This window comes from Scyliorhinus torazame, chromosome 8 (assembly GCF_047496885.1).
Source record: "Scyliorhinus torazame isolate Kashiwa2021f chromosome 8, sScyTor2.1, whole genome shotgun sequence".
In the NCBI taxonomy this organism is placed as follows: Eukaryota; Metazoa; Chordata; class Chondrichthyes; order Carcharhiniformes; family Scyliorhinidae; genus Scyliorhinus; species Scyliorhinus torazame.
The window spans coordinates 78,511,231-78,538,433 of NC_092714.1; the positions used below are offsets into that span (position 1 = coordinate 78,511,231).

A 27,203-nucleotide genomic window follows, 5' to 3' on the forward strand; every position below is an offset into this window, starting at 1 on the left:
AGAGCAGAATCAAAGAGGTAGGTTTCAAGGAATTCTTGAAAGAGAACTGAGAAATATCGAGGCAGCAGATGTTGGGAGGGAATTCCAGAACTGACATGCAATGTTTCAAGGCAAGTTGATATGATATTCTTAAGAAGCAGTGTGATTACACATGAAGATAATGTGTGATGTTCATGCCCCATGTGCAGTATCACCATAAGCCATCAGCTGGTAATGTTAAACAAAATCCTTCATAGGTTGTAGAATGCAACGCTGGTGTGCATTAACCTTACTTCATGTGCCACAGTTTTTCACCTTTTGATCTGAAGTTGAATTGCAGAATGCCCCAACACCTTCAGATATTTCTTGATATTGTAATTGATATTCCTGATAAAGATACATTGTCCTGTTGTCTTATCTAGTGCCTCAGCACACATCATTTTCTTCAGTTTCAGAGAGCCTGTTCTTTGTGTGGAGAATGGAAGAGAGAAATTCTGAACCACCATACGAATCAGAACAATGTGATATACTGGGGCAACTGCTCTCCTCCGCTATGGCCTAAATATGCCTGGGAAGTGGCAAAAGTAAGTTCTATTAATGTTTTCATCTACAGAAATATGGTAAACAACTGAAATAACCAAGAACTCTTCTGATTGCAGTAATTTAATATGAGCTGTGAGTGTGCAGACCCATTGAAATAGAACCAAAATCCATGTTTGTGTGGGTTTTGCCCCACAACCCAAAGATATGCAGGCTAGATGCATTGGCCACTCTAAATTGCCCCTTAATTGGAAAAAGTGCATTGGGTACTCTAAATTTGTGGGGGGAAAAATGGAACCAAAATGAGCGAAGTGCAGATTGATGTTTGACATTTCTTTTTAGCTGAATACCTCAAATTAAAATATTTATGCTGCCTCTAGCAGTGAAATTACCCCCTGAAGAACCAGATTACAATGACAAGTTTAAAATTCTATTCATCAGCAGCTAATCAAATTAATATATTTAGTAATGAACAATTACTTATTTTGCACCAGCTATGTTCCAGTTTCTGGTGTTTTAAGTGCAGAGAAACCTGCATAGATGAATGCTTGTAATAAAGCAAACACTTATTGAGAGATCTAAATGATGTGATAAAATACATAACGTGCATTCTGGAAAGACAGACACACACAAGTTACTAACTACAAACAGTCCAAAGAAGTGCAGTTTAGGTGGATCGGCCATGATAAATTGCCTTAGTGTCCAAAAAGGTTAGATGGGGGTACTGGGTTACAGGGATAAGGTGGAGGTGTGGGCTTAGGTAGGGTGCTCTTTCCAAGGGCCGATGCAGACTCAATGTGCCGAATGGCCTCCTTCTGCACTAAATTCTACGGTCTATGTCTACCCAAGTCCTTTCACAACTGAAAGTACAGGTCTGTACGAAGCAACACAGGGTTTTGTGAAAGAAACAACTTTTGTGAACAAAGGGTGGTGGGAATCTGGAACTCACTGCCTGAACATTAAAGTATTACGATGAGCACTTGAAATGCCATAGCAAACAAGGCTACGGGCCAAGTGTTGCAAAATGCGATTAGAGTAGATAGATGCTTGATGGCTGATGCTGACACGATGGGCTGAAGGGCCTCTTTCTGTGCTGTAAAAAAAATTCTATGACTGTACCCAGCATCCAAAAATGTGCAGGTTAAGTGGAATGACCATGCTAAATTGCCCATAAATGTCCAACGGCTAGGTGGGGTGCGCTTTCGGAGGGGCAGTGCAAACGCGATCAGCCAAATGGCCTCCTTCTGCATTTTAGGGATTCTATCCAAAGGGGTGGAAATTCTACTTACCCTTGGATTGAATGCTTGCACAACTCTATCCCAGGGGTAGAGCGGTTTTCTGCTGCTAACGGTGCTGAATAAAGAACTTCCCATTCGACCAAAGCGTTCATTTCCACAAAACCACCTTGTACTTTGAACTGGCCGCAATGTTACCTCTAAACATAGTGCGCAGCCATGCCAAAATCAACAAACAACGCTGAAGCAACTTTCCTTTTAAGGTACATGTATATGCGCTGTGTCAATCTTTTTTATAAATTTAGAGTACCCAATTATTTTTTTTACAATTAAGGCGCAAGTTAGCTTGGCCAATCCACCTAACCTGCTCATCTTTGGGTTGTGGGGGCGAAACTCACGCAAACACGGGGAGAATGTGCAAACTCCACACGGACAGTGACCCAGAGCCGGGATCGAACCTGGGACCTCGGCGCCGTGAGGCAGCAATGCTAACCACAGCGCCACCTTGCTGCCCGGTCCAATGATTATTAATATTGTTCTGTCTCTGTGCTGTATTCGGCATCTGATACTTGCCCAGCAACTTAGTGAGTGTAAAGTTTGTCACTTGAGGATGCTAGTTAACTTCTGGCTGTTTTCTGACTCTGAAATCTGAATTTGACCGCTGAGAAGAACGTGTTGCTGTTGTCGCACTGCTACTGACTCCCCTTCAAACATCTTGACTGCAGTGATGGATGGTCTGGTGTGATTGCCTTTAGGGATGGAGGCGGAACTGCAAGGAAGATAGTAGAAAGCAGTTGCAGCTAGCAGCACAGGGAGGTGAGGAAGGGCATTTTGTAGGAGACCTGACCCACAGCAGATCTTCAGGGATCACTTCTGCCTGAACAGAGAAATATCTACGGCATTTGTGCTTCAGAAAGGAGGAGGTCTTTGATCCATCTGCTATAGCCGCAGCTCGAGCTTCAAATCAGGGCATGGGCAGCACTCCCTCTGGCTGTCAAGGTCACTGTGGCCTCAACTTCAATGCCAGAGGCTCCTTCCAGATCGCAGCAGGTGACATCAGTGACTTGTTACAGTTCGCATATCACTGCTGTGTCAAGGAGGTCATTGAGGCTCTCTGCAGAAGGACGGACATCTACATTTCTTTCCCCATAGAATTTGCATGCATTGCAGACTTCCCCAGGGTGTAAGCTATCGTAGTCTGATCTTGTGTGCCCCCTATGGCCAATCTGACATTCTGAATTGAAAGCGATTTCACTTCCTAAATGTCCAAATAGTTTGCAATTGCGGACAAAGCATCATGCAGGACTGTGCTCAGTTTCATAGTGGTTAACACAGTTGCTTCACAACTCCAGGGTCCCAGGTTCGATTCCCTGCTGGGTCACTGTCTGTGCGGAATCTGCACGTTCTCCCTGTGTCTGCGTGGGTTTCTTCTGGGTGTTCCGGTTTCCTCCCACAGTCCAAAGATGTGCAGGTTAGGTGGATTGGCCCTGATAAATTGCCCTTAGTATCCAAAAAAGGTTAAGTGGGGGTTACGGGGATAGGGTAGATACGTGGGCTTCAGTAGGGTGCTCTTTGTAAGAGCCGGTGCAGACTCGATGGGCCGAATGGCCTCCTTCTGCACTGTAAATTCTATGATTCTATGATTAATCCTGTGTAGGCCCTCTGAGCCACCTTTGTTCCAATTAGGTAGTCAGGTTTCCACCTGCCTACAAAGAAATGTGACTTGTATCTCCTTGTATGGGCACAGAGTTGGCCTGTAACAAGAGCCATGCTACTATTTTTTTTTTTTTAAAAACATCATTCAGCAGAAACCAAAGATTTTCCAGCATTTTCTCTTTGGTTTCAGATTCCATCACCCGCAGTAATTTGATTTTATCATTGAGCAGACCTTGTGTGTTCACATAATGCCTCCACTGCCTGGGCCATTCTGGAGGAGCCTCTCAATACATGTGTGGTTGTCTGCTGCATGTTAAACCACTGTATTTTCTTGAGAAGGTGGAAGACGAGCAGGGTCATCCGTGAGTGAGAGTGCATCTTCCTGAAGGCTGGCTTACTCTCAATCCATTGGCAGAGAGGCATCCACATTTGGAAAAAGGACAAGGATTAGCGTTTAGTGTGGCAGCAGAGCAGAAGAAGTAGTTGGTGTGAGTAATTGTAGTTTGTCATCCAGTTTGTAGACTGAGATGGAAGTGGAAGGGAAAACGTGGATAAAATTTGTAAAGAAACCCAAAATGGCATCTTCTTCATGGCTGCCGTTTGCCATGGCCAAAAATCTACTCCCAGATTTTATTTCCGGAATGCAGAATGCATTGCCAATTGATCAGATCGCATTCCCGGCTTGAGTCACTGTCTGTCCGGAGTCTGCACGTTCCCCCCGTGTAGACGTGGGTTTCCCCCAGGTGCTCCGGTTTCATCCCACAAGTCCCGAAAGACGTGCTGTTAGGTAATTTGGACATTCTGAATTTTCCCTCTGTGAACCCGAACAGGCGCCGGTGTGTGGCGACTTGGGGCTTTTCACAGTAACTTCATTGCAGTATTAATGTAAGCCTACTTGTGACAATGAAGATTATTATTATTATTAAGGATTCTTTGATATGATTCTACTCTTTTCCTTTCAAAATACCTGCAGAACCCTAGCTGCCCATTTTTATATTTCTAGTTAGCTTCCCCTCATACTCTATAATTTATTTCTCCTGATATACCTTTATTCTCATTCTTTACTATTCTTTATATTTTGACCAATTATCTGACCCGCCTGTCCTTTGCAGAGTTATACATTTTCCCCTTAAGTTTGATGCTTTCGTTAACTTCTTTAGTTAACCATGGATGGTAGGTCTTCCCTTCAGAATTTTTCTTTACTTATTCTGAAATATTCCCTTAAATGTCTGTCACTTCTTCTCTATTGATGTATCCTCTAGCCTAATATCCCAGTTCACTACAGCTAACTTGACTTTTATGCCCACATAGTTGCCCTTTTTTATGTTTAAAACACTTGTCTCAGAGTGATTTTGTCCCCCTTTTAATCTGGAAGTAAAATTCAATCATATTGTCGTCTCTGCTACTTATGGGTGCCTTTACTCTAATTAATCCTGTCACTTACACAATACCAAGTCTTCTAAACCTGCTCTCTGGTTAGTTCTAGACTGCTCTAAGAAACTATCTTATAAACATTCTATAAAATCCTGGGCATCATTCTCCGACTCCCCAGAGGGTCGGAGAATGGCCGTTGGCCGCCGTGAATCACGCCCCCGCCGGTGGCCGAAGTCTCCGAAGGGAGAAAAGTCGGCGGGACGTTAATGTCGCCGCAGACGTCGGAGAATGGCACGGGTGGGTGCAAGGCAGCCGATTTTGGGCCTGCCGATATTCTCCCGTCCGGATGGGCCGACGTCCCGTCGACGTGATGACGGGTCACGTCGACGTAAATCAAACCTCCTTTTAATCGGCGCCAACCTGTGCTCCAGGTTCACGCCGACCAGCGTGGAGGTGGGTGACGGCCTGGGGGGTTGGCCGCTGGGCAGGCGATGACGTGGCCGCAGTCTGAATGTGTGGGGGAGAGGTGTGTGTAGGGTTGTGTGTGTGTGTGTGCGGCGGGGGGGGGGGTGGTTAGTGTGGGCTGGGCTCCGGGGGAGTGCCGGGAGGGGGGTCAGTGCCGGGGAAGGGGATGGGGGGGGGGGGGTTCCATGCCGGGGAGGAGGATGGGGTCCATGCCGGGGAGGGGGATGGGGGGGGGGGGGGGAGGTCCGTGCCGGGGAGGAGGATGGGGTCCGTGCCGGGGAGGGGGATGGGGGGGGGGGGGGGGGGGGGTCCGTGCCGGGGAGGAGGATGGGGGGTCTGTGCCGGGGAGGGGGGTGGGGGGTCTGTGCCGGGGAGGAGGGTGGGGGGGTCCGTGCCGGGGAGGAGGATGGGGGGGTCCGTGCCGGGGAGGAGGATGGGGGGGTCCGTGCCGGGGAGGAGGATGGGGGGGTCCGTGCCGGGGAGGAGGATGGGGGGTCTTTGCCGGGGAGGAGGGTGGGGGGGGGTCCGTGCCGGGGAGGAGGATGGGGGGGTCTGTGCCGGGGAGGAGGGTGGGGGGGGGTCCGTGCCGGGGAGGAGGATGGGGGGGTCTGTGCCGGGGAGGAGGGTGGGGGGGGGGTCCGTGCCGGGGAGGAGGATGGGGGGTCCGTGTCGGGGAGGAGGATGGGGGGGGTCCGTGCCAGGGAGGAGGATGGGGGGTCCGTGCCGGGGAGGGGGATGGGGGGGGTCCATGCCGGGGAGGGGGATGGGGGGGGTCCGTGCCGGGGAGGAGGATGGGGGGTCCGTGCCGGGGAGGAGGATGGGGGGTCCGTGCCGCGGAGGAGGATGGGGGGTCCGTGCCGGGGAGGAGTATGGGGGGGTCCGTGCCGGGGAGGAGGATGGGGGGTCCGTGCCGGGGAGGGGGATTGCGAGGGCAAGTGAGTTGGTCCACCTGGCCAGGTGCCAGCCTCCAACAGTTGGACCCATGCGGTCCATGCCACCTGGCTGGGGGAGGAGGGGGTATGGGCAATGATGACATGTCGTCGTTTCCCCCCCCCCCCCCGCCACCAGGCCGTCATGTTTTCCGATCATCCAGCGATGTTGGCCGCCGTGGTGGCAGCCGCTAATGTCTATGTTGCCCTGGATGAGGAGGAGGAGGAGGAGCGTGCCAGAGAGGCGGCGCAGGCTGCCACAGAGGGACAGGCGGTAGCCGCCCAGGCTGGAGGGACACCTGACCGACAGGACGAGGAGGGGGAGGAGGACGTCGCGGCCCCACGGCAACGGAGGCACCAGAGGGCGTCCCGTGTGTACTGGCCCTGGCAGTCATACCAGGACCTCACGGACCGGGAATGCAGGAGGAGATTCCGGATGAGGCGGGAAACCGTGGCACATATCTGCCACCTGCTGGCACACCTGTCACCGCGTGGCACTGGCAGGGGACACCCTCTCCCCGTGTCCGTCATGGTTACGGTGGCCCTGAACCTTTATGCAACGGGGTCATTCCAGGCATCGAGTGGGAACCTGTCCGGCATATCGCAGACATCGGTGCACCGGTGCATCCGGGCAGTGACAGACGCCCTATATGCCATGGCGCACCGCTACATCCGCTTCCCTGTGGACCGGGCCAGCCAAGATGCCCGGGCCGTGGGCTTCTCTGCCGTGGCCGGGTTCCCCATGGTCCAGGGCGCGATCGATGGGATGCACGTCTGAATCTGACCAAATCATTTTGATGGCTGCTAAACCCTAGACACAACTGAGCAAAATCGCCGTGCGGCCACCTGCAGATAACAGGGCCGTGTTCACCAATAGGAAGGGGACCTATTCGATGATAATACATGTGGTCTGCGACCACCGCATGATGATCCTGCACGTCTGCGCCCGTTACCTGGGCAGTGTACACGACTCATACGTGTTGTCGCGGTCGTCCATCACCAGCATGTACGAGGGACGCCATCCCCGGCTGAGGGGCTGGTTGCTGGGCAACAGGGGCTACCCATTGCGATCGTGGCTGATGACGCCTATACGGAGGCCACGCAATGAGGTGGAGAACCGCTACAATGATGCCCATGTAGCGACAAGGGGAGTGATAGAGAGGTGCTTTGGCATGCTGAAGATGCGTTTCAGGTGCCTGGACCTCTCTGGGGGCGCCCTCCAGTATCGGTCAGATAGGGTCGACCGCATCATTGTGGTGTGCTGCGTCCTGCACAATATAGCCCAGCAGAGGGGCGATGTGCCGCAGGCAGAGGAGGGCGGAGTGGAGGAGCAGCAGGAAGAGGCGCAGTCCTCCCAGATGAGGGGGATGGGGGCAATGGTCAGGGCAGACGGGGTAGACACAGGCGGGTGGCTGTCCACTGTTACCGGCTGGCCCAGCGGGCACTGGACAGGCTGATAGCCGCCCGCTTCACTGACTAGATGGGCGTGGGAATCGGGTAGTATGGCCACAGACCGCACACCATGGCAACAGCCGACCACCCACACCCCCCACCCACCCAGCACCCTCACACCCCTCCCCAACCCCACCCACCCCACCCGCATGCACACCACCCCCCCCATTGCCGATCCACCTGCGGCACAACAGCCGGCCTCACACAGTTGCCGGTGGACGCGTGTCTATTGCAGGCCATGGAGGATGATGACAACGCGCCCTGCGATGAGCTCCTGGCTCCACATCGTTGGACTATGTCTGACCCATGGCCACAGTACCACCATCCACCCGGACCATCCCTGCATGCGGCTGTGACACTGCAGTGCACGGTCCCGTCCTCTGCCCAGGGGGATGTTGATGGCGGCCCAGTGGGAAGGGGGCAGACTCACCTGGGGCTGAAGTAAGACCACCCCTCACACACACACACTTGCGCTCAACGTACATGACACCCCCGCACGCTTTGGACAGAGCACAAAGGCAGCTTCTGTAGGTGTAACATTGACTTTAATAACCGAAGGAGTTCATGCACGTGCCCTAGCCCCTAAAACTCATCTGTGCCCTGCACCCGTGCCAACTTACTCAGTGTCTAATTGTTTGGCCTTACGGGCCCTTTGACTACGTCTACATGGTTCCCCAGATGGTACAGCAGAACTGGAGGTGGACTCCTGTGATTCCTGCCCTCTGACACGGGATCCGTTGGGCGGCCGTTTCCTGGGGCGTCCTGGCCTAGATGGGCCAGGCTGCAGCCCAGGTGACTGGGATGGTGAGCTGCCAGCCTGTCCTGCCCGTTGCCCACCCAATGCACCTGGGACGGAAGGGGGGGAGTCCGAGGTGTCGCGGTGTTCCAGGACCTCCCCTACAGGGGGACCCGGGACGGACCACAGCACCTCCTCCTCCCTCGGGGTGCCCGATGGCCCCCAGGCCTCTACATGGGTGGGGGATGCGAACGGACTGACCATCCGACGCCCCCCTGACATCTGGCGCTGCCAGTCCTGGAGGCCTGTGCTGGTATCGACAGGGGTCTGCAGGTTTGCAGCCATGGAGCCCAGGGGATTGGCAAACCCTGTCTATGACTGTGCGACGCCGGCTCGCACATGGCCAATGGCGCCGATGCCCTCAGCGATGGCCTGCAGAGACTGGGCTATGGCCTGCTGAGACTGGGCTATGGCCTGCTGAGACTGGGCCATGGCGTTGAGCGCCTCTGCCATCTGGCGCTGGCACTGGCTCATGGCCTCCTGTGAGAGGGCAGCCATGTCCTGGGCCACAGACGCCGCCTGCACAGAAAGCTCCAGGCCTCGCAAACCATTCCCCATGTCTGACACCGTCGCACCCATTGCCTCCACCGCGGACGCCACCCGTGCGGTGTCGGCCTGGGTGGCACGTATGACCGGCACCACTCCCAGCTCCTGGACGTGGGTGGACTCCTCCACCTGCGACTGCAGCCGCCGCAAGCCGGCCGTCACCCTCTTCGCTCGTCTCCGGGTCGGTGGTTGCATTGGATCTATGGGTGGGTGTGGTAACTCCAGGAACCCGGGATCCATCTGGGCGGCAGATGTTCGCTTGGGCTGGGCTGCCCTCCGACCGCCCGGCCCCTCTGCTGCTCCTACCTCCACCTGCTGTACCGGGACGGCTGTGTTGTGCGCACCAGTGAGTGTACCAGATGCCTCATCACTAAAGTGCCCAACCGAGGTGAGTGTTTCTGCGATGGTGGAGGGTGTTGGTGACAGCAGTGGCGTTGTGTCGTGCTCTTCGTCCCACTCTGAGTCCATGGCACTTTGGGGTGGGGGTTCGTCTCCACCCATCCACTCTGTGTCACTGTCCGGTATTTTGTCTTCCTGGGTAGTGCTGTCCCGGGTAGGGGTGTCCTGGGTAGTGGTGTCCTGGGTAGTGGTGTCCTGGCTCGGCTGTGATGGAGGCCTGTGGCTGCCCCTCTCATCGCTGGGTGGCACACGCCTGCGTCGTCGCACCCGCACATGACGGGGGCGTCGTCTCCCTATTGCTCCAGGTCTCTCCGTCTCCCGTGGTCTCCAAGGGACATCTTGCGGGCGTCGCATGCCAGAGGGTCCGGGTCTCTCCGTCTCCCGTGGTGTGCGAGGGGCATCCTGCGGGCGTCGCATGCCGGAGGGTCCGGGTCTCTCCGTCTCCCGTGGCCTCCGAGGGGCATCCTGCGGGCGGTCTGCATCTGCGGGGATGGGTGCCTCGACGTTTGGTCCTGCGATACACAATGAAGCATGCATGGTTAGACACGCAGGCAGTGATCAGGTGATATGGGGGAGGGGGATATGGGGACGAGCTGTCGTTGGCTCACTTGCTAGTACACCCCCGACCTCTGCATCAGCAACCTCCCGGTCCTCAGGTCCGCCAGCCAGTTCCAGGGCCCATTCCTCGTGTTCGGTCAGTGGCCTCTCATCAGCGGGGTCTCCTCCAGTCCTCACATGCTCCCTGGTTTTGTGTGCGCGTTTCTCCTGTGGCCGGGAGGCGGGGGGGCGGGGGGGGGGGGGGGTGGCAGGGATAAAAGGCAACACTGTTAGACAGGCATACGAATGCACGCCATCGGTTGCGCGTGTATTGCAGAGGTTAAAGTTAGGGCTGGATTCACTTGGGGATATGGGGGAGGGGGAATATGGGGGATATGGGGGAGGGGGGATGGGGGGAGGGGGGGATATGGGGGGAGGGGGGGATATGGGGGGAGGGGGGATATGGGGGGGGGGGAAATGGGGGATATGGGGGAGGGGGGATATGGGGGATATGGATATCGGGCAGGGGGGGGGGGGGAGGCTCACCCTGCCTGCTCTGACGAGGTCGTTCACCTTCTTGTGGCACTGGGTGCCTGTCCGTGGTGTCAGGGCCACAGCGGTGACGGCCTCTGCCACCTCCCTCCACAGACGCCGGCTGTGGCGTGGGGCAACTCTGCGGCCGTGCCCGGGATACAGGGCCTCCCTCCTCTGCTCCACTGCGTCCAGGAGCGCCTCCACATCCCGTGACTGGAACCTCGGGGCTGAGCGGCGGCCGGCCATCCAGTCGGGTGTTCCGGTCGGGTGTTCCGGTCGGGTGGGGGGGAGCAGCGCGGCCTTATGAGCTGCCACGCCGTGCGGCGTGTATGACACTGCACGGCGTGAACCACGTGAGCAAGCGCGGATCCCGTCACGTCGCTGCTAGCCCGTTTCGGGCCGGAGACTTCGCGACGATTTTTGCGGCATGACGCAGGTCGGATTTGCGCCGTTTTTTGCACCGATCGGCGGACTTTGCGCCGATAACGGAGAATTTCGCCCCCTGATCCTGGCTACTGCTTCCAATCTGATTTTTTCCAGTTATACATAGATTAAAATCGGCTATGATTATTGCCATCCCTTTATCACTAGCACCCAATATTTCTTCTCGTATGCTTTGCCTTGCATTGTGGTTACTGTTAGGGGGCTTGTAGACCACTCCCACAAGTGACTTCTTTCCCCTACTGTACCTCCACCCAAACCGATTCTACATCCTGATCTCCTGAACCAAGATTATCTTTATCTGTTGCACCAATGCCAACCCCGATCGACAGTGCTACCCCTCTACCTTTACCTAGCTTCCTATTCTTCTTGAAGGTTATTTACCCCTCAATATTGAGTGCCCAATCCTTGTATTCCTGCAGCCACAACTCTGTATTGGTTTTATGATCATAATTGTTTTACTTCATTGTGCATTTTCAATTAATTCACTTTGTTATGAATGCTACATGCATTCAGGTTCAGAGCCTTCAGTTTTGTCTTTTCGTTATCTTTGTAACATCTAGTCTTGACTATTGGTGTATTTTTAGGGTTTATCTCTCTGTCCCTCCTGCTATTCTATGACCCCTCATTTCCCTTATTATTATGGTCTTCTGCCTTCATCGGATCTCTGCAGTGCAGAAGGAGACCATTCAGCCCATCGAGTCTGCACCAACCCTCTGAAAAAGCACTCCACTCAAGCCCACTTCTCCGCTTTATTCCTATCGTCCCTTAACCTAACCTACATATCCCTGGGCACAGGGACAATTTAGCATGGCCAATCCATCTAACCTGCACATCTTTGGACTGTGTGAGGAAACCAGAGCTCCCGAAAGAAACCCACGCAGAAAGTGCAAACTCCACACAGTCACCCGAGGCCGGAATTGATCCCGGGACACCTCGCGGGACTTGGGCAGATCCCGCGAGACCTAAAGGCTGCCAGGAAACCTCTCCTGGCATCTACCAGACATGGAGCGCAACGTGGCTAGTAGATCGCGCCCCAAGGGGGCATGAAAAAGCCCTGGCAGGAAGGATTAGGGAAAACCCCAAGGCATTCTACACTTATGTGAGAAATAGATGATCAGAGTGAGAGTAGGGCCGATCAGGGAGAGTGGAGGGAACTTGTGCTTCGAGTCTGAGGAGATGGGGGAGGCCCTAAATGAATACTTTGCTTCAGTATTCACTAGAGGGACCTTTTTGCTCATGAGAACAATGTGAACCAGGTTAATAGACTCGAACAGGTTGATATTAAGAAGGAGGATGTGCTGGACATTTTGAAAAGCATCAGGATAGATAAGTCCCCTGGGCCTGATGGTATCTAGCCAAGGTTACTACGGGAAGCAAGGGAGGAGATTGCTGCGCCGTTGGCGATGATCTTTGCGTCCTCGCTCTCCACTGGAGTAGTACCGGATGCTTGGAGGGAGGCAAATGTTGTTCCCCTGTTCAAGAAAGGGAATAGGGAAATCCTTGGGAATTACAGACCCATCAGTCTTACATCTGTGGTGAGCAAAATATTGGAAAGGATTCTGAGAGATAGGATTTATGATTATTTAGAAAAACATAGTTTGATTAAAGATAGTCAGCATGGCTTTGTGAGGGGCAGGCCATGCCTCTCAAGCCTCATTGAATTCTTTGAGGATGTGAAGAGACACATTGATGAAGGTCGGGCATTGGATGTGGTGTATATGGATTTCAGTAAGGCATTTGATAAGGTTCCCCATGGTAGGCTCATTCAGAAAGTTAGGGGGCATGGGATACAGGGAAATCTGGCTGTCTGGATACAGAATTGGCTGGCCGAAAGAAGACAGCGAGTGGCAGTGGATGGAAAGTATTCCGCCTGGAGGTCGGTGACCAGTGGTGTCCCGCAGGGATCTGTTCTGGGACCTCTGCTCTTTGTGGTTTTTATAAATGACTTGGATGAGGAAGTGGAAGGGTGGGTTAGTAAGTTTGCCAATGACATGAAGGTTGGGGGAGTTGTAGATAGTGTTGAGGGTTGTTGCAGTTTACAACAGGACATTGACAGGTTGCAGAGCTGGGCTGAGAAGTGGCAGATGGAATTCAACCTAGATAAATGTGAAGTGATTCATTTTGGAAGGTCGAATTTGAATGCTGAATACAGGGTTAAAGGCAGGATTCTTGGAAGTGCGGAGGAACAGAGGGATCTTGGGGTCCACGTGCATAGATCCCTCTAAGTTGCCAACCAAGTTGATAGGGTTGTTAAGAAGGTGTATGGTGTGTTGGCCTTCATTAACAGGGGGATTGAGTTTAAGAGCCGCGAGGTTTTGCTGCAGCTTTATAAAACTCTAGTTAGACTACACTTGGAATATTGTGTCCAGTTCTGGTCGCCTCATTATCGGAAGGATGTGGATGCTTTGGAGAGGGTACAGAGGAGATTTACCAGGATGCTACCTGGACTGGAGGGCATGTCTTATGAAGGAAGGTTGAGGGAGCTGGGGCTTTTCTCACTGGAGCGAAGAATGAAGAGAGGTGACTTGATAGTTGTGTACAAGATGATGAGAGGCATGGAGACTGTTCCCCAGGGCAGAAATGGCTGTCACGAGGGAACATAATTTTAAGGTGATTGGAGGAAGGTATAGGGGAGATGTCAGAGGTAGGTTCTTTACACAGAGCGTGGTGGTTGCGTGGAATGCACTGCCAGCAGAGGTGGTGGAGTCAGAGTCATTAGGGACATTTAAGCGACTCTTAGACAGGCACATGGACAGCAGTAAATTGAAGGGGTGTAGGTTAGGTTGATCTCAGATTAGGATAAATGGTCAGCACAACATTGTGGGCTGAAGGGCCTGTACTGTGCTGTACTGTTCTATGTTCTAGCTCTATCTGTGCGTGAAATCACTCCTGATGCAAAGTATCCTTTCCTTGGAGTCTTACAAATTAAATAAAATATTGGGGTTTCTGTCCAGTATCCTAGCAACTGTTGGGGTCTGGTCCAGGATCATAATAAGGTGTCCTGAATTCTGGCACCAGGCAAACAATGCAACTTTCTGGACTCTCGCTCTTTGCTGCAGAGAACGTGTCTATCCCCCTCACTGTACTACTGCCCTACTACCACTGCATTCCTGTTTGCTCGCCCCCGCTTGAATGACTTCCTGTATCATGGTTCATGGTGTCATGGCCAGCCTGCTCATCCATCTTGCAGACTTCTCTTTCATCTGCACAGGTTGTGAGCACCTCCAATCTGTTTGATAATTGCACCTATTGTCTGCTCGGTCCTTTTATCTGCCTCGCTCATGGTTATATCCTCCTGTCCTTGACTGCTAAGGAAAACAGATGACCATATTCTAAGAAGCATGACTGTTTTCTGGAACAAAATGTCCAGGCATTCTCCCCTTCCCTTCTGTTGCACAGTGACTGCAGTTTAGCTTCTTGATCAATAATCCTATTCTGGAGGTGGGAGTCCAAAAAGCTCCCACATTCCACAGCTGCAACATAACACCTATCCTGATATTGGTACTTGTGTTGTTTATTTAATTTAATTTAATTACTCAATTTATTAACTTAAATTAATTCCTATGTATACCACACCTCTTTCCCTGTGCACCAAATTCCCACGTGAAAATAATTTGCTACTCAGTTTCTGTCTCACTCTGGCGCAGTTGTCAGTCTCCTCGTGCATTCTATTGATCCAATAGAGAATACAAGAACATTCTTATCTTGATAAACTCTGGTGAAATCATTGAACTTTTTGGGGCATTTCAGACATGTGTGGGAGCTTCGCCCTTCTACAACCTCTTCTCATCAGCAGTGACATTTTTGCATGGAGGGCTTTTTATCTCTCAGTACTCCCAGTACTTCCTACAGCCATTTGTGCTTACAAGTGTTTCCCTGTTACTTGCAGCGAGAGTACATCAGAGTTGCTGGCTGTCTTTCAAGTGGTGCAAGAGGCGGCCCATCTCTAACCTCTCCAAACAGACATGCAGCCACTGAATAGCACAGGCGGCTCTTGCTGAATGCTTGATTCATTATGATGAGACTATTATACAAATATGACTTGCTGCCTGGACAACAACAATGCAGGTCCTGCCCCCTGTTTGCCTGTTTTTTGGCACAAATGTGGGGTGAGGAGGTGGGGGCAACAACAACCTGAACCAAAGGGAAGAAAAGCAAAGGGAAAACCAGTGGAAAGCAAAATGCAGGGGACCACAATCACCACTGTAAGGAAGGATTAAATGAAAGGGAAGGGGAAAGTGTGATGCATCTATGTAAATAGTCAAAATCAATCTATGTGTAAATAGTTCTAGTTTTACTTCTTATATTCTCTTGTTTAACTCACACTGTTTCTTCATGGTCATATTTATATTTGTTTTGTATGCCAAAAGCTAAAAACAAAAATTCTAGACCAACCTCTATCAAGCTTTCCTATGTCATGAACACATGGGCAAAATGTGTGTTTGGTTGCCTGTGCCCAAGTGTGCTTGCCTGTGCTTAAACCTCCATCCTCAGATATTTTAATCTTAGATTTTTAAATTCTGGATCCACCCTCTGGTCTCAGAGTTCACAAGATAAATTTGACAACCTATATTTTTCAACAAATGCTTTGGTAATCTTGTGTCAATGTAGGAACTACGGGGGCGTTTCTCCGATATGGAGGCCAAGTGTTCGCGCCGTTGTGAACGCCGTCGCGTTTCACGACGGCCGAACAGGGCCCGGGCACGACCTATTCTGGCCCCCACAGGGGCCAGCATGGCGCTGGAGTGGATCACGCCGCTCCAGCGTCCTTACGCGGCCCAAATAGGCACCGCGCATGCGCAGTCGGGGCAGCCCAATCCTGCGCATGCACAGTTGGGCCGCGCCATCCTGCGCATGCATGGGGAACGTCGTACGCACGCCGGCCCCTCACCAACATGGCGGCGGTGTTCTGGGGCCGCGCCCGGAAGGAGGTAGGCCCGGGGGGGGGGGGGGGGAAGAGGCCAGCCCGCCGATCGGTGGGCCCCGATCGCGGGCCAGACCCCATCGGAGGCCACCCCGGTGAAAGAGCACCCCTCCCTCCCCCACAGGCTGCCCCCCCAGCGTTCCCGCAGAGTTCCCGCCGGCAGCGACCAGGGGTGGACGGCGCCTGTCGTGTCGTAGCGGCCGCTCGGCCCACCCTGGCCGGAGAATCGCCGCTCGCCGGTTCTCCGAGCAGCCCGGTGCGAATCGCGCGCCGCTGGTTTCCGGGGGGTGGGAGAATCGCGTGCGGGGGTCGGGGCAGCGTGGCGCGATTCACGCGGCGCCCCGGCGATTCTCCCACCCGGCGTGGGGGGGGGGAGAATAGCGCCCACTATTTTAGTAAGATTGCATCTCCTGAGCCCCAAGGTAATTTAACATTTGATTCATTCTTCCTATCGTGAGACACGTGTAACACCAGCCTGGCATCATGAAGCAAAACAGAGTGGGGTGGAGTAACTGACTATAATTTCAACTAAAATATTTAATCTTTCAATTCTTGTTCAGTTTGTTTAAATAGATATTTTTAAAATAACATTGCTTTATTTTTACTTATGAAATTATTATTAAGTGGGTTTCTAAATGTTGTCTCACACGCACTCGCACTTTTGCACGCACACATACACACACTCTTCACTTCGAGTAGGAAAAGATCACTCCTAATTTATAGTCAAGTTTCCCATAAATTTCTGTAATTGATCCCAGAGGGAGCGATTCATATTGCGCCCAGCCCTCCGTTGCCTGAAACAAAGCTACTGTCTTCTTGGTATGAGAAGGTAGAAAAAGATCATTGAGGGAATATTTAATTATTCCACAATGGCTAGTGTTAAACTTTTCAACTCTGCATAACTCAATTTGATAACAACAATTGTTAAATTATTGCAGAAAATCTCAAGTACTTAAAACAGTTAACTATATAGTTTTCTTTGCTAAATATTGTCTATGCATCACATAATTTTACTGAAAGGATGACAACATGGTACAAACTGTAATTCAAGGTGTTATATTAGTTGCAAATTTATACGGTTTTACTCATACATACGTCTATAAATGTGCATCCACTGACTTCAGCTCATCTGCTATAATGTGCTTTCCCCACCATACTCCATTGTTTGATTGGCACTGCCTGAAAAACACTTCACCCATGCAGCCATTCTCCATCAGTTAAAATTGCTTGAGTGAGAAATATGGGGGGGGGATTCTCCCATCGGGCGGCTAAGTCCCGACGCCGGCGTAAAAACGGGAGTGTTTTACTCCGGCGTCGGCGCCCGTTCCAAGATCCGGGCCACAGTGGGGTAGTACGGCGTTGGAGCGGCCCACGCCGCTCCAGCTGTCGATCCCGGCGTGAACCCGGCGCCATGGGGTCTGTGCATACGCAGTTCGCCCGGCGCCAACTAGCGCATGCGCGGTGGCCTGCTTACCCGCGCCGGCCCTGATGCCAAATGGCTCAGGGCTACAGGAGCCGGCGTGGAGGAAAGGAGGTCCCCCGACAGAGAGGCCGGCCCGCCGATCGGTGGGCCCCGATTGCAGGCCAGGCCACTACGGAGGCCCCCCCAGGGTCAGACCCCCCCTCCCCCTCCACGGGCCGCCCCCAGATCCTTCAAGGCCGAGGTCCCGCCGGCTCCGAGGATGTTAGAACGGCGCCGGCGGGACTCGGCTTTTTGTTGACGGCCGCTCGGCTTTTGTTGACGGCTGGAGAATCGGCACGCCAGCCCGGGGCAGAGAGTCGCTGCATACCCCGACCGGCGCCGTGCCGACCACACCAGCCCCAGTGGCGCCGATTCGCCGCTCTGCGGGGAATCGCGTCCCAGCATTGGTGGGGCGGGATTTGCGTGGCCCGCCGGCGATTATCTGACCCGGCGGTGGGTCGGAGAATTCAGCCCATGTTTTACCAAAAAGGGTTACCTCACCAGTGCTAGTGCAAATGCGTATCTTTTTTGTACACATGGCGTAGTATAGATATTTAAATTCAGAATTTAAATTGTGACCTTTAGTCTAATGTATGGAAATTCCATATTTGAATTTTGAATGTACACTTTGTCTTTAAATTGAAAAATTGACATTGGGCACATTTTATTTTGGGTTGTGGTTGATTCAAAACAAAAACATTTGTTTTCTGTAGGTCTATATGCCTCGTGGACAGGCCAACAGACAGGGGCTGGAAAATTGCGATGTGGCAGCTCTGTTGAATCTTATTAATTCCTGTGATCAGTTTGACTTTGTCGAACGGCAAAAAGTAATTGAGGTAATTAAGATAACATTTTGAAATACTATTGAAAAAGTTGTTATTTTGTTTGTTTCCTGTATCCTAACTAGAGTTTCCAACTGTGATTAAATGTATTAATGGCGATGCCGTACCTGACATAACCCATGCTCCAGCCATTTGTCAGTCAACACATTCAACCTTGTGATGTACTGTCTTCTTCCACTAGTTGGAAAGCAAATACACTCATTACCCAATCGGATGATGCTTGATTGTCAGCCTGATCTTTCCCACATTTTCATTATTTTTATATCTGGTAAAGAGAAATATTCAAAGAAAATAACAAAAAGGCAGCCTTTTTTAATGTGCTGATGATTTTTGTCCTGTGTTGCACACAGCAGTGTCTTCAATTCCTGGAGACTCCAGAGCAATTCTGTAGTGTCACTAAATTTCACTCACCGACTTTCCTGTCCTTTCCGATTTGGCTCTTGGACCCCCAATGCCCCCATTTTAAATTCTCAGCCTTGTGTTTAAATCCCTTCATGACATTTCCTATATCTTCTCAAAGCCGAAAACATTTCCCACATCAGAACTCTCAGTTCACCTGAAGCTGGCCTCTTTTGCAGTCCCCACCCCACAACCCCCTTATTACCATCCCTTAATAACTGTGTCTTAATCATCTAGTCTCTACACTCTGGAATTCCCTCCCTTAACCTGACTGCCTTTCTACTTCACTCTCCTCCTTTCCTTAAATCTTCCCTCTTTGAGTTTATAGTTCTTTCGGTGCCCATTTTATGTCTGATTATGCATTTGTCAAGCACCTTGGGATATTTTACTATGGTAAACATGTAAGGCAAGTTGTTGATTTGAATCACTTGCAATGAGATGGTGTTTGTTGATGAGGCGCTTGCCATAGGGCTGCATTTTTGTATATGTAATTTTCTGGGAGATTGCCCTGTCACAGGGTGTCTGTGGGGGAAGGGTGTTAATTCATCTGTTCGTGGCTGGCATTAGGTCAGAAATGGGGAGCAGATTTTGGAGACTTTTGTCTGGGATCATCCTAAGTGAGTATATTATTTTTTGTTTTGCACTGTTGTTTGCTATTGTATTTCTAATCAAGTATACTTTTTAAAAATACTGCTCTGTGCACTTTGTGAAATGGGTTCTTTTACTGCATCAGAAAGAATGAGATGTTAAGCAAAATCTCCCTTGTGGAAAGCTTTGTCATAAATGAATTGGTGTGGTAGTGCCTTTGGGGAATTTGAATGTATTTGGCTGCATCTTTATTCTCACAACAGGAGCCTGGGAAAGGGCAGCAAAGTAGATTCAGTTGAAGAGGTGGCCGGAAATGTCTGACTAATAATATGCTTTGGTGCTTTAGCTTTTATCCTTATATGTATTTTATCTCAGAAAGTGCATTAATATAAGTTACATCAAAAGATTATCCAATTTTTATATCTGTCAACGTTTATGATCATTTTGAACCCTTAGTTATATCAACAATTTACACTTGGGGGACGTTGGAAGAGGGAGTTGGGGAAATCAACTTTAGATGGTGTATCAAGGCAAAGCCCAGCATTTGAATCAGTGCTGGGATTTGATTCCCACCTCAATGTCCCCTTACTTAAAGTACTATATTTAACTTTTTATTTAACTATGGGTACCAACACACACATTGTAGCAATTGGGGACAGTTAATCAGCCTGCTTCTCAATTTTTTCATCCATAGCTACTCTTAACTTCTAAATTCCAATTCCCTGTCTTTTCCCAAAATGTTTAACACCTATCCTTATAGGAATTAATTATAAGCTAATAGTTTTATTAAATGTTCCACTGATATCATGAACCATGAGAAGCAACACAAATGTTTTCGAACAATCACAGTGGTTAGCACTGTTGCTTCACAGCTCCAGGGTCCCAGGTTCGATCCCCGGCTTGGATTACTGTCTGTGCGGAGTCTGCACGTTCTCCCTGTGTCTGCGTGGGTTTCCTCCGGGTGCTCCGGTTTCCTCCCACAGTCCAAAGATGTGCTGTTAGGTGAATTGGAAATTCTGAATTCTCCCTCAGTGTACCCGAACAGGCGCCGGAGTGTGGCGACTAGGGGATTTTCACAGTAACTTCATTCCAGTGTTAAAGTAAGTCTACTTGTGACACTAATAAAGATTATTATTATGCTGAATCGGCAGCAATTTCTCTTTTTTTAATGAAGCATTATTTTTGGCTAGCTTTACCGCTCCTTTTGAGCCTCCAGCTGATTTTCCTCTCCTTTTGAGCCTCCTGCTGATTTTCCCCTCCTTTTGAGCCTCCTGCTGATTTTCCCCTCCTTTTGAGCCTCCAGCTGATTTTCCCCTCCTTTTGAGCCTCCTGCTGATTTTTTCCTCCCTCTGAGGCTCCTGATGATTTCCCCCTCCTTCTAAGCCTCCTGCTGATTCAAGGTATGGATTAATGGCTGCTGCCAGCCTTCTGATTGCTCAGCCATTTTTCATTTGGGCCTGAATAGAGATTTGATATTTAGCTGTGGACCATTTTCCAGCCAATATCCACTCCTGGCGACTGTCACTGGAAAACAATCAGGAGCATTAACACTGGCTTATTGCCGTTCCCTCACTCCCCAGATCTAAGAATTGATTGGATGTTCTTTCTGGTCTGTCTCCTTTAGTACCAACCAAGTGATGTATTTGCCCTCAAAATTACTGTACAATTTTAGTGTATTGTGAGTGGGTTTCATTTTGGATATGGATAATTAGGATCTATTAGTATGCTTCATTCTTCGCCCCTCTGGATCACACTGCTCTGTTCCCTCCACTGTGCCCCCTCCCTCCCACCTCTAAATATCACATCACCCAGATGAGGCTCCCCAATTTTGATGATCCGGACAAGATCCCTCGATTTCATAGAATAAAAGAATTTACAGTGCAGAAGTAGGCTATTCGGCCCATCGAGTCTGCACCGGCCCTTGGAAAGAGCACCAAAAACGATTTAACACCATCCAGCTATGACACCCTATGGTATTATAGGTATTACGGTACCTGATAGGCTAAAGCACCATTGGTGGAAACTCTATGCTTTCTATTGGGTAGAATGTATGATAGCTCCGCCCTGATAGACTGGGTATAAGAACCCGTGCCGCCCCAGCAGCCTTCATTCTGTACCTGAGCTGCTGGGGGAAATATCTAGCTTATTAAAGCCTTGAGTTGGACTACAACCTCGCTTTGGTGGTCATTGATCGTGCATCAATTTAATAAGCTAGTTTTTTTAAGAAGAAAGGATGGAGCTCCGAATGAAGCCGGAGTGTCTGCAACTTCGCCCCCATGCGGCGAACTCAGCGGCAATCTTTAAGTTGGCGTGCTTTAAAGGGTATCTCGGGACGGCCGAAAACGCACCCACGGGAGAGCAGAAACTGCACGTCCTGCACTCAAGGGTGAGCCCGGAGATTTACACCCTCATTGAGGAAGCGGAAGACTTCGATGCAGCAATAGAGCTGCTGAAAGGACACTATATTCGCCCGGTAAACCAGGTCTACGCCCAGCACCTGCTTGCAACAAGGCGACAAACCCCTGGGGAATCGCTGGAGGAATTCTACCGGGAAGAAGCTGCAGCTGCCTGCAAGTTTCGGCGAGCGAACACTTTGAACTCTTAGTCTGGGACACTTTCGTGGCAGGTATACTTTCTTCACAAATCCGCCAGCGTCTGTTAGAAAAGGACACCCTGGGTCTCAGGGAGGCACGGGCCTTTGCAGGCTCCCTGGACATGGCCTCCAGGAACGCTCGCGCTTATGTTCCCGACCGTGCGGCAGCCCCCTGGGCAGCGTGGAACCCCTCCGCGGCCGACCCCGAGACTTCCCCCATTCCCCCACAGGCCTGCGCTGCAAGGCGGCCTTGTAACCCCGAGGGGTCCCGCTGCTACTTTTGCAGGCAGGCCAAGCACCCCCACCAGCGCTGCCCGGCCCGCACATCCACCTGAAAGGGATGCGGCAAAAAGGGCCATTTCGTGAGGGTATGCCAGGCCCGTGCGGTTGCCGCGGTCTCCGGCGGCGAATGCGGACCGCAACCACAAACTTCTCCACGGGCCCCGTGCGGCCAGCGGTCGCTGCCATCTTCATAGTCCAGGGCCACGTGCGGACCCCGGATGCTGCCATCTTGTTCCGCGGACACCACGTTGGAGGGATGGGCGCTGCCATTTTGTGCCCCCCCAGCCATGTGCGCCCAATCGGATGAACCCCCAGGACCCCCGCTCGGCTGACCACTCACTGCCCGAAGAGAACTCTCAACTGCTGCGATTAGCCTCGGTGACTCTGGATCAGTCTTGGCCTCGAACACTTTTTTAAAAAAAAATGTTTATTCAGAATTTTTCAACAACAATTTTCAACCGTTCAAAACCCCCCCCCCCCGGTAACAAAAAAGAAAAGAAAAGTTGCATAGCCAGGAATAAACATATCAATCCAACATAATACAGAACTTTGTACAATGGGTTCCTCCCGCACATATTGACTTTCCCATATGTTTATGTGTTTCCTTTCTCAAGTGCCCCTAGAAAAAAAAAACCTTTGCATCTTTCCACATGAGCAAGATCCTCCGCCGGGCTACCAAGGACGCAAAGGCCAGGATACCGGCCTCTTTCGCCTCCTGCACTCCCGGCTCGTCCTCCACTCCAAATAGTGCTAGCCCCCAACTTGGCTTGACCTGGACTTTCACCACCATAGCCCTCGCAACACCCCTCCCAGAACCCATCCAGTGCCGGGCACGACCAGAACATATGGGCGTGATTAGCCGGGTTTCCTGAGCACCTCCCACATCTGTCCTCCACCCCAAAGAACCTACTCAGCCTCGCTCCCGTCAAATGCGCTCTGTGAACAACCTTAAACTGTATCAGGCTGAGCCTGGCACACGAGGAAGAGGAATTAACCCTACTTAGGGCATCAGCCCACAGACCCTCTTCAATCTCCTCCCCCAACCCCTCCTCCCATTGGCCCCTCAGCTCCTCTACCAGAGCCTCCTCCTCTTCTTTCATATCCTGAAATATCGGCGACACCTTGCCCTCTCCGACCCATACACCCGAAATCACCCTGTCCTGAATCCCCTGTGCCGGGAGCAATGGGAATTCCCTCACCTGCCGCCTCACAAACGCCCTCACTTGAATGTACCTGAAAGCGTTTCCCGGTGGTAGCCCAAACTTCTCCCCCAGCGCCCCTAAGCTCGCAAACGTCCCATCGATGAGCAGGTCCCCCATTCTTCTAATCCCTACCCGATGCCAGCTCTGAAACCCCCCCGTCCATCCTTCCTGGGACAAACCGATGGTTACCCCTGATCGGGGACCACACCGAGGCTCCCATCGCTCCCCTGTGTCGTCTCCACTGGCCCCAGATCTTTAGCGTTGCCACCACCACCGGACACGTGGTGTACCTTGTCGGCGAGAGCAGCAGCGGTGCCATCACCAGCGCCCCCAGGCTCGTTCCTTTGCAGGACGCCATCTCCAACTTCTTCCATGCCGCCCCCTCTCCCTCCATCACCCACTTACGGATCATCGCCACATAGTAGCCACCCAGATTCGGCAACGCCAGCCTTCCTCTGTCTCTACTACGCTCCAGAAACCCCCTCCTTACCCTCGGGGTCTTGTTTGCCCGCACAAATCCCATAATGCTTCTGCCTACCCTCTTAAAAAAGGCCTTGGTGACCATAATTGGAAGACACTGGAACACAAAAAGAAACCTCGGGAGGACCATCATTTTAATCGACTGTACTCTGCCCGCTAGCGAGAGTGGCAACATATCCCATCGTTTGAAGTCCTCCTCCATCTACTCCACCAGCCGCATCAAATTAAGTTTATGCAGGGCCCCCCAACTCCTAGCTACTTGGATCCCCAAGTACCGAAAGCTCCTTTCCGCCCTCCTCAACGGTAGGTCGTCTATCCCTCTTCCCTGGTCCCCTGGATGCACCACGAAGAGCTCTTTTCCATACATTGAGCTTATAGCCCGAGAAGTCCCCAAACTCCCTTAGGATCTGCATGACCTCCACCATCCCCTCCACTGGATCCGCCACATACAGCAACAGGTCGTCTGCATACAGCGACACTCGATGTTCCTCTCCCCCTTGGACCACCCCCCTCCATTTCCTGGACTCCCTTAATGCCATGGCCAAAGGTTCAATTGCTAATGCAAACAGCAGAGGGGACAGGGGGCACCCCTGCCTCGTCCCTCGACACAGCCAAAAATACTCCGACCTCCGCCAATTCGTAACCACACTCGCCACCGGGGCTCTATATCGGAGCTTAACCCAACTGATAAACCCCTCCCCAAACCCAAACCTCCGCAACACTTCCCAGAGATACTCCCACTCTACTCGGTCAAAGGCCTTCTCCATAGCTGCCACTATCTCTGCCTCTCCCTCCACCGATGGCATCATTATCACGTTTAGGAGCCTCCGCACATTGGTTTCTAGCTGCCTGCCCTTTACAAATCCCGTCTGGTCCTCGTGAATCACCCCCGGGACACAGTCCTCGATCCTCGTAGCCAGCACTTTTGCCAGCAACTTAGCATCCACGTTAAGGAGCGAAATCGGCCTATACGACCCACATTGCAGTGGGTCCTTATCCCGCTTCAGGATCAAAGAAATCATCGCCCCGGACATTGTCGGGGGCAGGGCCCCCCCCTTCCTTGCCTCATTGAAAGTCCTCACCAGCAACAGGGCTAACAGGTCTACATACTTCCTTTAGAACTCAACGGGGAACCCATCTGGTCCCGGGGCCTTCCCCGCCTGCATGCTCCCCAGTCCTTTAATCAGCTCCTCCAACCCAATTGGCGCCCCCAAACCAGCCACCTTCTGCTCCTCCACCCTCGGGAACCTCAGTTGGTCCAAAAATCGTCGCATCCCCTCTTCCCCCGCTGGGGGCTGGGATGTGTACAGCTCCTCATAGAAGGCCTTAAATGCCTCATTTACTTTCCCCGCACTCCGCACCGTAGTTCCCCTTCCATCCTTGACTCCACCTATCTCCCTCGCTGCCATCCTCTTACGGAGCTGATGTGCCAGCATCCGGCTCGCCTTCTCCCCATACTCATACGTCGCCCCCTGTGCTTTCCTCTACTGTGCCTCTGCCTTCCCTGTGGTCAACAGGTCGAACTCTGTCTGAAGACTTCGTCTCTCCCTGAGTAGTCCCTCTTCAGGAGCCTCTGCATATCTCCTGTCCACCCTTAAAACCTCCCCCACTAACCTCTCCCTTTCCCTGCCCTCTCTCTTCTCCCTATGAGCCCTGATGGAGATTAACTCTCCCCTGACCACCGCCTTCAGCGCCTCCCATACTACTCCCACCTGCACCTCCCCGTTGTCGTTGGCCTCCAAATACCTTTAAATGCACCCCCGTACCCTCCAGCACACCTCCTCATCTGCCAGTAATCCCACATCCAAACGCCACAACGGGCGTTGGTCCCTCTCCTCTCCCAACTCCAGTTCCACCCAATGCGGGGCGTGGTCTGAAATGGCTATGGCCGAATACTCCGTTCCCTCCACTTTCGGGATCAGCGCCCTGCTCAGAACAAAAAAATCTATCCGGGAGTAGGCTTTGTGTACGTGGGAGAAAAAGGAAAGTTCTCTGGCCAGAGGCCTGGCAAATCCCCCTAAGCACCTTGGCCGCAGCCGGCCTCTTTCCGGTCCTAGATCTGGAACGATCTAATGCTGGGTCCAACACTGTGTTAAAACCCCCCCCCCCAATTATCAAGCTTCCTACCTCCAGGTCCGGAATGCGCCCCAACATACGCTTCATAAATCCAGCATCGTCCCAGTTCGGGGCGTATACATTTACCACCAATGTCCCCTGCAACCTACCGCTCACCATCACGTATCGACCTCCATTTCCACTACTATGTTCTTGGCCTCAAACGACACCCGCTTCCCCACCAGTATTGCCACCCCTCTATTCTTGGCATCCAGCCCCGAATGGAATACCTGTCCTACCCATCCCTTTCTTAACCTGACCTGGTCTGCCACCTTCAAATGTGTCTCCTGAAGCATGACCACGGCTGCCTTCAGTCCCTTTAAGTGCGCGAACACTCGGGCCCTCTTAACCCCCCCCCCCCCACCGGACTAGCCATCTCCTGTTTTAGGCCAGTCCCATGCCCGCGCCTCCCGCACCCTCCAGTCCCCCAGATGGGGAACCCGCGCCCCGACCACCTCTTCCGTTTTCAGTTCCCCCTCGACCAATGCAGCAGCAACCCTATTCCACCCCCCCCCCCCCCCCCCCGCTAGATCCAAATCTAGCTCTTTTGCTCCCCCCATAACACTTCCGTAAGTCAGCTGACAGCTGCTGACCCCGCCTTCCCGTTGACCCCCCCCCCGGTGTGGAAATCCCCCCTCCTCCTTGCGCTCCTCCATCCCCCCCCCGGCCTCGAACACTCTCAACTGCTACGACGACTGTATTCATCAACGGGCACGAGACGTCCTGTCTGATCGACTCTGGGAGCACAGAGAGCTTCATACACCGGTTCCCACTCAGTGGAGATAAAGGGGTTTTGTGTAGCAAACCTCACAGTCCAGGGAAGGGAGTTCAAAAATTTCCGTCTCTACGTCCTTCCCCACCTCTGTGCGGCTACACTCCTGGGTTTAGACTTCCAGTGTAATCTTCAAAGTCTGACCTGCAAATTCGGCGGCCCTATACCCCCCCTTACTGTCTGCGGCCTCGCAACCCTTAAGGTCGACCTGCCTTCCCTGTTTGCGAACCTCACCCCGGATTGCAAACCCGCCGCCACCAGGAGCAGAGGCTACAGTGCCCAGGACTGGATCTTTATTAGGTCAGAGGTCCAAAGGCTACTGAGGGAAGGTGTCATTGAAGCCAGTAACAGTCCCTGGAGAGCTCAAGTAGTGGTGGTAAAGACCGGGGAGAAGCATAGGATGGTCATCGACGACAGTCAGACCATCAGCAGGTTTATGCAGCTGGACGCGTGCCGTCTCCCCCGCATATCCGACCTGGTAAACAGGATCGCGCATTATAAGGTCTTCTCCAGGGTGGATCTCAAGTCCGCCTACCACCAGCTCCCCATCCGTACTAGTGACTGCAAATACACTGCCTTCGAGGCAGATGGGCGGCTCTATCACTTCTTAAGAGTTCCCTTCGGTGTCACCAACGGGGTCTCGGTCTTCCAGCGCGAG

At 52.1% G+C, this 27,203-nt stretch overlaps 1 protein-coding gene across 1 annotated transcript in view; it reads left to right on the top strand.

Annotated features, from left to right (window-relative positions):
* LOC140427964 (uncharacterized protein CXorf38-like) overlaps nucleotides 1–27,203 on the top strand; it is a 73,702-nt gene that overhangs the window by 14,256 nt on the left and 32,243 nt on the right. Inside the window, exons 2-3 of the mRNA XM_072513867.1 lie at nucleotides 429–563; nucleotides 17,986–18,108. Of these exons, the coding sequence (XP_072369968.1) occupies nucleotides 429–563; nucleotides 17,986–18,108 (258 nt within the window). The remainder of the gene's footprint in view (nucleotides 1–428; nucleotides 564–17,985; nucleotides 18,109–27,203) is intronic.